Source organism: Mercurialis annua, linkage group LG5 (assembly GCF_937616625.2).
Source record: "Mercurialis annua linkage group LG5, ddMerAnnu1.2, whole genome shotgun sequence".
Lineage (NCBI taxonomy): Eukaryota > Viridiplantae > Streptophyta > Magnoliopsida > Malpighiales > Euphorbiaceae > Mercurialis > Mercurialis annua.
This window is the reverse complement of record NC_065574.1, coordinates 51265881-51277130: the sequence shown is the minus strand read 5'-3', so window position 1 is coordinate 51277130 and position 11250 is coordinate 51265881. Positions and strand designations below refer to the sequence as shown.

General features: G+C 31.1%; 1 protein-coding gene across 2 annotated transcripts; it reads right to left on the bottom strand.

Moving 5' to 3' along the window:
• Nucleotides 1–5599: 5599 nt before the first annotated feature.
• LOC126682125 (delta-aminolevulinic acid dehydratase, chloroplastic-like) lies at nt 5600–10185 on the bottom strand. Of its 2 annotated transcripts, XM_050377702.2 has the most exons (13): nt 10060–10185; nt 9643–9959; nt 8969–9080; nt 8816–8889; nt 8445–8513; nt 8259–8342; nt 8095–8164; nt 7881–7936; nt 7446–7567; nt 6796–6867; nt 6570–6651; nt 6408–6485; nt 5600–5935 (listed from the first exon to the last, which is right to left on the bottom strand). In XM_050377702.2, the coding sequence occupies exons 2-13, from the start codon at nt 9955–9957 to the stop codon at nt 5768–5770; spliced, it is 1302 nt and encodes a 433-aa protein (XP_050233659.1). In that variant the 5' UTR covers nt 9958–9959; nt 10060–10185; the 3' UTR covers nt 5600–5767. The 2 variants fall into 2 exon arrangements, with proteins under 2 accessions (XP_050233659.1, XP_050233660.1); XM_050377703.1 differs by lacking the exon at nt 10060–10185 and having other exon boundaries at nt 9643–9981.
• Nucleotides 10186–11250: the final 1065 nt, after the last annotated feature.

The following is an 11250-nucleotide window of genomic DNA, read 5'->3' as shown; positions in this document are numbered from 1 at the left end:
TTCTCTTTTGGACTTGCCTTGTGTACATTCTTTCTCATTGAGACTAGGGGTAGCCGTGTAAAAACAAGCCAAATCGAGTCATCGAATCAAATCGATAAGTTCGGTTTAGTTACCTTCGACTCTATAAAGTTTGATATTTTTGGTTTGGTTGTAGATATTATAAAAATTTAGTTGAATTTTTCGGTAAACCAAAATCAAAATAACCGAAGCGAGTTGGAAAATCAATTAAAGTACTAGTTTGGTTAGAAATTTTTTACATTCCTAGATATTCAGTTTGGTTTGGTTTAAAAAAAATGATTTTGTTCGGTGCAGTTTGAGTTGAATTTTTACTTTTTAAAATCAAACTAGTGTTGCATAAATACTAATTATTTCAAACTGAATCAAACCGACCAGTCAATTGTTATTGTATTAAAAGTGAATTGATTTTTTTATTTTATTTTTGGAATTAAACCGAAAAAAAAAAAATTAAATTTTGTTATAATTTTGAATTAAGTTCATATGAATTTATCAGTTCGGTTTGATTATTTGATTCGATTCGGTTTTGCACAACCCTAATGAATAAAAAAAGTAAAAAGAAAGAAAGGAAAGAGAGAATGAGAATAAGAAGGAAGATAGTGTTTGTTGCTTTAAGATTAAAAGAGGTGTTTGGTAGGTACGAACTACAAACTAACAAACTTAACACCCAGCTTCTAATTGTTATGTCCACATGTTAGGCAATCATTAGTTGTTCTAATGTCTGGATTTAAATAATTAATTTTATATTAATTAATTACTTACTTGGACTCACTTGTTTGTCGTTTTACTGTTTTCTTTTATTAAAATGTTTAGCAATAGTGTTCATCAGCCATAGCTCTCAACTTGTAAGCGGACAATTAATATATAAATTATAAATTTAATAATTATGAACAATTAATTCTATTTTAATAAATTAATTTATAAATTGTCAATTGAGGGCTAATTAACTTACAAATCTGAGAAGATAAATTGTCCATAATTACTAAATTTGTGTACTAATTTTCTCACAAAATTAATTTATATTTATTGCTCGTTGCTTACAAGTTGAAAGGGCATATTGTCGCTTACGTCTCAGTCATTGCAGTACTCTTCCAGCGGAATATCAATTTCTAACTTTTTAATTCCAAATTAGTGCACTGAATGGAGAATATATAAATAGAAAATGACGAAATGCGATGAATATTTTGAATCGGAAAAAAATAGCAATTTAAATATCGAATTTTTATAAAAGTTTTCAAAAACAGATATAAACTTTTGAAATGTAAGATTCGGTAAATGTTTGTTCTCATTAGACCGATTGATTTAGAGAAGAGTTATATAATTTTTAAGATGAACAATTTATTATTGTTAACCTTTTATTAATTTGAGTTAAAATTATTTTGAGTATAATTATTAAAGAAAACAACAATATCAAACACACATTTAATCCGAGTCTGCATAAATTGTGACTGTTCACAGCAAATGAGTTGCTAGCAAATGAACAAAATATGAAGGCCAGGGGAAATTTTTAGGTTGATTATACATTTAAAAATGTAATTGATTCTGTTGATGGATGACGTGATGGATATAGTTTATCTAAATATTATTATAGGTCAGAGTTTTTGTTTTACTGTTGACATGGAGTTGAAAAAATTAAACACACTTTTTCCATTTTAAAATAGTTGTTGCTTTAGCAATTTTTACACAAAATAAAAAATTCATAAAACGTTTAAATTTATAGGCAATTTCAATAAATTAATCCCTTCTTAAAATTTGTTGACATTTATTTTTGTGATTTTTTATTTGTACTATTTCAATGAATAAATAAGGAGTATATATATAAAAAAGGCCTAATATCTTAAAAAAATCCCGACCTTTTAGCCCCTTTTTAATCATACCCTGACGTTGAAAATTTGTCAATTTTACTCTATTTTGCATTTTTGTGTTTCAATTGTACCCTGAAAAATTAAATTAACGTCTTTTGCGTTTGGAAATTTGTTTAAAACATTCTCCATGTCTCGCATATATTGATTGTATATTTTTAAAATTTATTTAAATTTTGTTAAATTAATTAAGAATTTAAATTAGTGTTAATTTGATTATGATTTTTGGTTAGTTTTTAAAAATAAAGAACTTATTTGTACTTTTTTGAATAAAAAAGAATTTAATTTCATGTTTAGACTTAATTAATTGAATGATTTCATCATTTAAGTAAAAAAATTAACAAAAATTAAAATATTAGGGTACAATTAAAAACGGAAAATTCAAAAGTGGGTAAAATTGACAAATTTTCAACGTCGGGGTGGAATTGAAAAAAAGTTTAAAGGTGAGGGTTTTTTGAGTGATTAGGCCTAAAAAAATAGTAATAAACGTTTTTTTTTTAATTTTAAAAGAACAACAACTATGAAATAATATCTTTTAGAGGCAATAACTATTTCAAAACAAAAAGAGTAATTGCTTTTAGAAATATTTACCAATTTTTTTCATATTTGATTTCAATTGCCTCTAGATATGTTAATTTTTTTTTTATAATTATAAAGGAGAAGTGCTTGTGAAAAAAATTAAACTCATAATTTTAATAATTTATTATTGAGCGTTTTCACCATTTGAGCTATAGCTCTCCGTAGAAATATCAATCTTTTACTTCTTACTAAAAGCGAGAATTATAGGTTGGAAGTCGTTAAATCACAACAAAATCATCTGATTGATTAGGTGTAAAATCTCATTATAATTTCTTAATTAAATAATTAAATGCACCTACCTCATTCATTAGATTGCATAAAAACAACATAATACATTCTTTCCACCACGTGCATAAACTCTATATATTCTGAAAATCATTTAGTAGTATTTTTTTTGAAAAAAAGTTTACTCCATATAGTTTTCCATCATACAGGTCATATATTTACAAAATTAATAATTATACAACATCATTAAATTTGTACAAAAATTAATTGATTAAATTATATTATAGTATATTAGTAATAATTTATTATGACGTCATTGGTTAACTTACTAAATGTTGTAACCTCGCGATTGGTATTAGAGAAGTCTTAAGTTGGTTGAAGAGAAGTATTAAGTTGGTTGAAGGGATGTTAACAATATGTTATTGAATTTGACGCGATAGATGTAGTTTTGGAGATTAGGAATACAAACTTAATTGATGCGGATGTTCTAATCGGAGATTGCATAGAATTAGTAAAACAGTTTCGTAACGTTATTTTTATTTCCGTGAGGCGATCTCCAAATCAGGCAGCGCATGTGTTAGCGCAAAATGCTCGTTTCATTTTAGATCATCAAAAGTAGATCTGTCATTTTTCTGAATATCTCACAACATAAGTATAATAATTTTGAATTATTAATAAAAAGTCTGCTTTTTTTCTCAAAAAAATATGGCGTAATACATAGAGTATGTTTTAGTTTTAAATTTATTTATTAGAAATCAATTTCACCTTTTACTTTTTGATAGAAAAATAAAAGTGTTGTAGTTATTTATATGAGCATGGACCATCGTTTAACAACTGTCGGCGATGTTTGAGAAAAAAATTTAACTATAGATAATTATTGACAATGCTAATGAGCTGTTAGGTGGTTTTCATTATGTTTTCTTGACAATTTAATTGCTTAAGCCTAAGTTTATTCGAGAAAATTGTAAAGAAACTTATTGACTTAAATGCCAATTTACCTCCTAAATTGTGTGCAATCATTTTAGTTTGATTAGTTTACAAATTTATCTATTTTAATCAATTAATCCCAATTTGAAATATTAGTATTAACATATAGGAGTGTGCAAAAACCAATCTAAACCAAAAAATTGGATCGAACCAAAACATGCAAGTTGATTCGCTTTGATATGATAACAATTCGGTTCAATTTTGACCATAAAAATATTTCGTTTTGGTTTTAACGCAAATCGAGCCAAAAATAGCTGAACAAAAAAACTGAACGATCTGACCGGTTTGAAAAATTATGTTTTTTCATAATTTTAGTTTGGTTCGGTTTTAAAAAAAGGAAAATTTTGATTCGGTTTGATTTGGTTTGAACCAAATGCATGATTAACATTCATATTTAAAGGTTATTCGTTTTCTAGCCTCATAATTAAATATATGGGTGATCGTTTGGTCATATAAATAAAATTAATCGGTTTAATTGACCTATTTCGCTTAAGTTTGTATATAAATTTTAATTCATTCAGTTAGTTTGATTGATTCAACTTGGTCAGCGACAAAATTCAAATCAGTTATAGTTAAGAATTTTTAATTTTTAAATTTCAATTCTTAATTAATACAATATTTTATGTATTTTTTATTTATAAATTCTTTGTATTTTATGGAAAATGATGGATCCATTGCTATCAATGTCATTCCCAACAAGAATTTGTTCGTCTTTCCTTTGGTTTATTAATTCTCCTTTATTATTGAAAGCCGCCTTAGTACTAGTAGACCCCCTAAACTATTTATTGGAGTTTAATGTGAAATTATCTGTAAATTTAACATTTAAAGTTTAAACGACAATTTTTTTTAAAATGCAATTTGTTTTGCGATTATAGTCCTACATGTTGATCATGAACTGTTTCTAAATTATAAATGGAGTCAATATCTAGGTTTTATTTTAAATATGTCTCATCTAATCATCAAAGTTCAATTTAATATATAATTTTCTATTGCTATTTGATTATTTTACAATGATTTTTATCTCCATTTTTTAATCAGAGATTGAATGTCCTAATAAATTTATAAAAGATTTTTTTCACACTTTTATTCAGTGTTGATAGATATGGTTGAAGAGACTACTAAGTTGAAATTTTCACATTGTCCACGATAAGTTAATAATATTATATTAGTCTTAATTGCTTTAATGCGTCTTATAATTTTAACACGAACTTTCAATTTTAATAATTTTACAAAATATCTTTTTTTAACAATTCCAAATGTTTGAGCAATTTTCTGTTAAAAAATTTACTCGTTTAAAGTTACGAAAATCTGAAAATTAATGTCCAACATTGTTAAAATTAAGAGTTCATGTTACAATTGCAAAATACGGTAAAATTGTTATACAATTAAGCCAAACAAATTAAACAATTCAGTTCAATTTAATTTTTTAAATTTAAAAAACTATTAAAATTTCCATTCATTCTCAGCATTTATTTCCCATTCATAGATTTACAAATTAGACACTTCTAGCTCGACTCACAATTCTTTTTCCATCACAGGGAACTGTATTAGTGCTGTTCCAGCCAGCAGAGGAAGCCGGAAACAAAGCGAAACAGATGATGGAAGACGATGCTCTTGAAGATGTAGAGGCTATATTTGCAGTTCATGTATCCCATGAGCATCCTACTAGAATCATTGGTTCTAGGCCTGGTCCTTTGCTCGCCGGATGTGGGTTCTTTCTAACAGTCATTGCACCTCCTGTGCTGTTCTAATCAGCTATCAAGGCATTGTCTCGCGCGAATCAAATCCGCTATACTCGCAGGTAGTTTCCGTCACAACAATCGACAGAGGCAGTAATCTTGACATGATTCCAGACGCTGTTATACTCGTCGGTACCTTCAGAGCATTCTCCAATGCTAGCTTCTACCGGCTTCTTCATAGAACAAATGAGGTGATTGTAGAAGACTTCTCATTTCTTAGATTGGCTTAATAAATGAACCGATTCAGATTCCAATATTTTTTATACTTTACAAAAGATTACAGATTTACAGAGTTCTAAAAATGGTAATTCGATCTCCGGTTTTTCCACTCTTTTACTTCCTTAAATTAACAGACATGACTCACCTCTTCTCACCGCATAAACATCTAGCAGCTTGAAGAGCAAAATATGTAAGGATGATGTCAGCGCCAGCTCTTCGGAGACACATTAGGGATTCCATCATAACTTTTTCTTCATCGATCATTTTGAGAACCCCACCAGCCTTGATCATCGAATATTCACCCGATACCTGGATTCAAAATCAGAAGAAAAAAGATTCGGCTCATACTGATAGGTTTAGAAATTGAAACATCTTATAAATGCGACAGCATAATGCTAGGGGAACAACTAGGAAAACACAGCCACATTATCAATTATGTCTTTCCGGTTACTATATGAGCCAAACATTAAGCTAATTGTCAGTCTCAAACTAGTTAACGTAAGCTATAAGTTACCCTTTTCCTCCATCTTGTTTGCGGAAGGTACTAAACCATTTATATTGACCTCTCCACAATCGGTAATGATTTCAGACTCGAAAAAATGAATTTTTATCATGGCCTATGGCATATAAAACTAACTGCCATTTGAATCCGGCCAGGAGTAAAGACTGTCATGAACTTCACAACTAAACAGGACTTGAAACAGTTGCAGAAGACGCAGATGAGAATAGAGCATTTGGTTCTGTGAGTTGAGTTGTTGAGAGACATTGTTATGGAGAATACCTGATATGCAGCAATTGGCAAAGGAGATTTGTCTCGGAGAAGCCTTATGATATCCAAATATGGAAGACCCGGTTTGACCTGTAATGCAGATAAAAATTAATAAGAAACCGTAGCAATATTTGCCATTTACTAATAGGCTCAAAAAAGAAAAAGAATACCGACCAGAAGGATATCAGCGCCTTCAGACTCATCTTCATGAGCCTCAATCAGAGCTTCTCTGTAGTTGGCTGGGTTCATCTGATAGCTTTTGTTACAACCAAAACAATAGAACAAAGCATTATATACTTTTATGCTCCAAAAAAACTACCATACATTGTCACTTTTTTCACTAAAGTTTTGTTTAAAGAGGAAAAACTACATTTTCTATATCGTCAGAATAACTACATACGTCTTTTTGTCTCCAAATCGCGGATTAGAATCCAATGCTTCTCTGAATGGACCGTAAAATGAACTTGCATACCTGGGATTGACATATTACAAATGGTAAATGATGTTAGATTGCACTCATATCAAAAAAAGAACAAGAAAGATATACCATCATAATTCCGAAGTTTCAATATTTGGTCAATTAAGTCCGTTAAGGTATCTCAACATAGAGATGGCCGTAGGAGAAATAAACTCAGTGTTAAGTTACAGTACAAATGGAATATATATTGGGAGAGAGCAGATCATTTTGACAATTCACTATGAAATACATCCCTATTTTCTTTTTAATTTCCGGAAATTCTAATCTGGATTGTATAAATACTAAAGTTCCCATATATTTTTCAAGAAAATCAATAGCCTCTCCACAACCTTTCTTCTAGGTTATGTCTGGAGAAGGCCCTTTCTTCAATGTGCTCTAATAGTTTTCCTTTATTCTAATATCACAGTTTGTGGTGACCAGCGAGTATAGTCTCAGACTCTCAGCAATGGCAACAACTAGTATCTCACAATGGAACATAATACTAGTAACTCATACCAATGGCACAATGTAGGGACTAGCGAGCTTAAAATGCATACACACACACACAAAGAGAAAGCATATCAGAAAATTACTTTGCTGTATATGACATGATCGAAACATGTTGAAAGCCTTCAGCATCAAGAGCTGCCCGAATTGCTCCAACGCGTCCATCCATCATGTCACTGGGACTAACAACATCTGCCCCAGCTCGGGCCTGTTTATAGAATAAACAATACAAACAAAGCAAAAGAAGGCTCAGATCGTAGAAGCAATAGACTCTTACTTGAACTACAGCGCTAAGATTAACCACTAACTTAGGCAATTTAGGAGCCCCATTTACAATATTTAAGGCCTACTTCAAATAGAAATGCATGTCATAGATAAAGCTTTTTTCTTGAATACATAAATTAACAGCCTCGAGTAAAATATGATGTAATGGAAACCTTAAGAGAAGAAACTGATATCTTTCAAAAGTACAAAGTAATATACTTCGAGATTCTATTCCATGAATACCACCATATAATTACCTGTGAAACAGCTTGCTTACATAATTGATGCACCGTCTCATCATTCATTATGACTCCTGGCAGGCATCATGAAAAGTAATCAGTGTACATCCATGACATCATGAAAAATATATCGATCAACCACAAATCAGATGCGTGCCAGTAAGATTGTCATACTACTCCTAAGAAAATAATATACACAATTGAAATATCAATTATAAGTTATGACTCTTACCGTCTTCTCTGACAATACCATCATGTCCATCAGAAGAATATGGATCCAAAGCGACATCAGTATAAATAACCTATGGAAAGACAGAACAGACGTTAGCATGTAGTAACACCAAACGTTGCATTCAACTGCTTTCACAGAGATAACAATGAAAGACTGATACTTACAAGATCGGGGTATTTGTCCTTTAAAAGCCGAATTGTTCGAGGTACTAGACCATTATCATTGTATGCTTCATCTCCTGTTGGAGTCTATATGGAAGAATCAGTCACATTACATCGTTCCATGAATATAAAGAGAAAATTGAGAAGTTCTACCAAACAGAGAGGAGAATACTATAAACAAACGAATACCTTCACAGCATCTGGAACTTTGGGAAAGAGCACAATACTATTCACACCAACATCCCGAGCTTTTGCTACCTGTATCAATACAACTTATGTTAATCTGCAATCCGATATAGGAGAACGACATTGATTCAATACTCGAAAGGCATTTTGATTATATGATACCAATTCTATCCTCTTGCTTCAAACAATTCAAAGAGATGTGAAAATTTCAATTAACATTTATAATTTCCAAATGTAACCCTTTTTTGTTAGACTTTAAAAGTAGTAAGAAGAAGTTTAAGATAATCCAACATATACAATCTAGCGGCTAAGAACAGATGTTTCATATGCAAGACATAGTCAGAAGCAATGGTGCAGAAGATTAAGCGAATCACCTCTTCGACAAGTCCATGTCTCCACCCAAGTCTGTAACATCCAGGCATTGCTCCAATAGGTGTGTCCTCCTCACCTGAAATTCTCAAATTAAATATCAAAGACATGAAAAAAGAAACAAAAGTGAAAAATAGACGGTCCAAGTGAGTACCAACCTTCATGAATAAAAAGCGGATAAACAAAATTAGCAGGCGATATGCTAGTTTCTTGAAATGATGCTCTCAAAGCAGGTGTCCTTCTATTACGACGAGGACGCCTACTGAGTGGCTGGTATGAACACAATCGTAAACCAATAAGAAGTTTCAAATATCCCAAGCATCAGACATTACAAAATGAAAATTCAGTGCTTCGAAGCAATGCAATTCAAAGTTGCAGAATATTTTAAGGATGTAAAATAGAAACAAAGCTGGAAATTTAATAGCAACCTATGTCAGGAAGCTTGTTGAGTCGAACACCTCTAAAATTCAGAAACTTTATATTTTGTGACGAGAACTCACTCCCCCAAACCGGAACTCAAGATCATAGTCAAACCCTGAAATGTGGACCACCCGCAAGCCCACATACCTACCAATTCCGGGCTATAATGCCCCAGCATCCCAGTCCCAACCGCTCCATTTATTAGAATTAGAAAGGGCGTACGTGCTGAAATTTTATATTTATAACCTATTATTGTAAAAAAAAAACATGGTTTTACATTATCGATTTCAGATTTTTCGGTTTCGACCTTGTGTTTCCATGCAGCATAGCCAGTAACAAACAAAGGCAGAACTTCTAACACCCAACAAACAATAAGAAAATGGGCAGAGACAAACTAAATTGAGACACTCACAAGTGATGGGACGACCGGAGTTCCGGTGGGCGCAGCAGGTATTGGAGGAACAGGGGGTGCCTCAGGTACATTTCCAGCCACAACAGCAGCTTCACATTCAGCATCACTAATCCCCAGCTTCTTAAACGGTCCACTATGCTTTTCACTAGCTCTCACAATGAAAATACGCTTGGAACATTCCTTGCCAAAACTCTTACCACAATTCAACCTTAAATTCTTAACATTTGGCTTTAAACCAACACAGTTCTTGCAATCTAAGCACTTTATTGCAGGGGCAGTAATACTAGGAGAAGAACTCAATATTGTTGAAGCCATAACTGTCAAACGCTTATACCATAACTAAGTTAAAAATTATAAAAAAAATCAATCAAAAAAATTAAGATTATTTAAAACAGAAAACTAGCTGAAGATTGATACCTCTTGATTTGAGACTCCCTGACTGAGACTTGAAAAAAAGAAAAAAAAAACGGTTTCTCTAAAAAAATGAACTGGTTTCGCTTGGATAATAACATTTCTTTAGCTGAAATGCCCTCTAAGTTTTTCTAATTTTCAATATAACCCTTTAGACAACAAAGGTGGAATAATATTTTTGACCCTTGAAAGTATACAAATTCTGTTATTTCCATATAACTTGGACATGTAAAATTTTTGAGATAGTAAAAGCAAATTATAAAGCATTAATAATTAAAAAAATCTGAAGCTTCACGTTTATTTAAATTTGGTGAAAGGTGTCAATCAGTTCTATATTTAAACTGGCAATTTAATTCGAAATAAAGTATTTAAAAAAAAGAGTGATTTTATCGGAATCCTTGCTATATAGAAATTGTAGAAAACTTGAAAGTTTCCGCACGAATTAGTCGTTTTTTATTGTAGAAATTCGAAATGAACAGAGTGTGTGACCTAAAGTTATATTTCGCTATGTTAGCATATATTTCAGGATACAACAAAGCTCTCCATTAACTGAAGTAGGAACAGAAGAAACAGTGATTAATATTTGATACAACCTCGTATCTAAATTAATCCAGCAGCTAAAACTTATTTTAAAGTTTAAATCAAAAAATATTCTGTAGAGTAAAACTTGATTAATACGTTAATGTATGTAGACACATTTAAAAGAAAGGTTAAATATAACTAAAAGATATAGTGGCAGAAAATCAGAAAACTGAATGGTTTAATATTCAAGTTAATAAAAACGTGTTATAAGGTAGTAAAAAAACGTGTGCTGATTTTAAGGGATCTAGTAAAATGATTTTTACTTGCTTAAAATATAGACTTCTCATATAAGTCTTATAAAATATTTATTAATAAATAAATTTTATTACGGTAGCAAAAAAATTAATCGAGCCTCAGCCCAAGCCCGCTCGATATCCATCATCTACCCCACACCCATATCCAACTCTGAAGAGGGGGGGAGGGGGCGAGCCCATTCCTTTCCCTTCAACACACTTATAAGCCCATAATATAAAATCTAATACAAACTCAAGTATAGTCCTGTAAACTTCCAATGTGGGATTTTAACTTTTGAAATAACCCCTTGAAAAACAAAAACACAACAATCCTCCACTTATTTCAAAAAACACTAGCTGAATTAATTTCTCTATTTAAATA

Coding starts and splice junctions, on each gene's coding strand:
- LOC126682125 (XM_050377702.2), bottom strand. CDS start 9,957: ATGGCTTCAACAATATTGAGTTCTTCTCCTAGTATTACTGCCCCTGCA. Junction 9,081..9,642: donor CTCCGGTCGTCCCATCACTT/GTGAGTGTCTCA, acceptor TGTTCATACCAG/CCACTCAGTAGGCGTCCTCG. Junction 7,568..7,880: donor GTAAGCAAGCTGTTTCACAG/GTAATTATATGG, acceptor TTCTATAAACAG/GCCCGAGCTGGGGCAGATGT.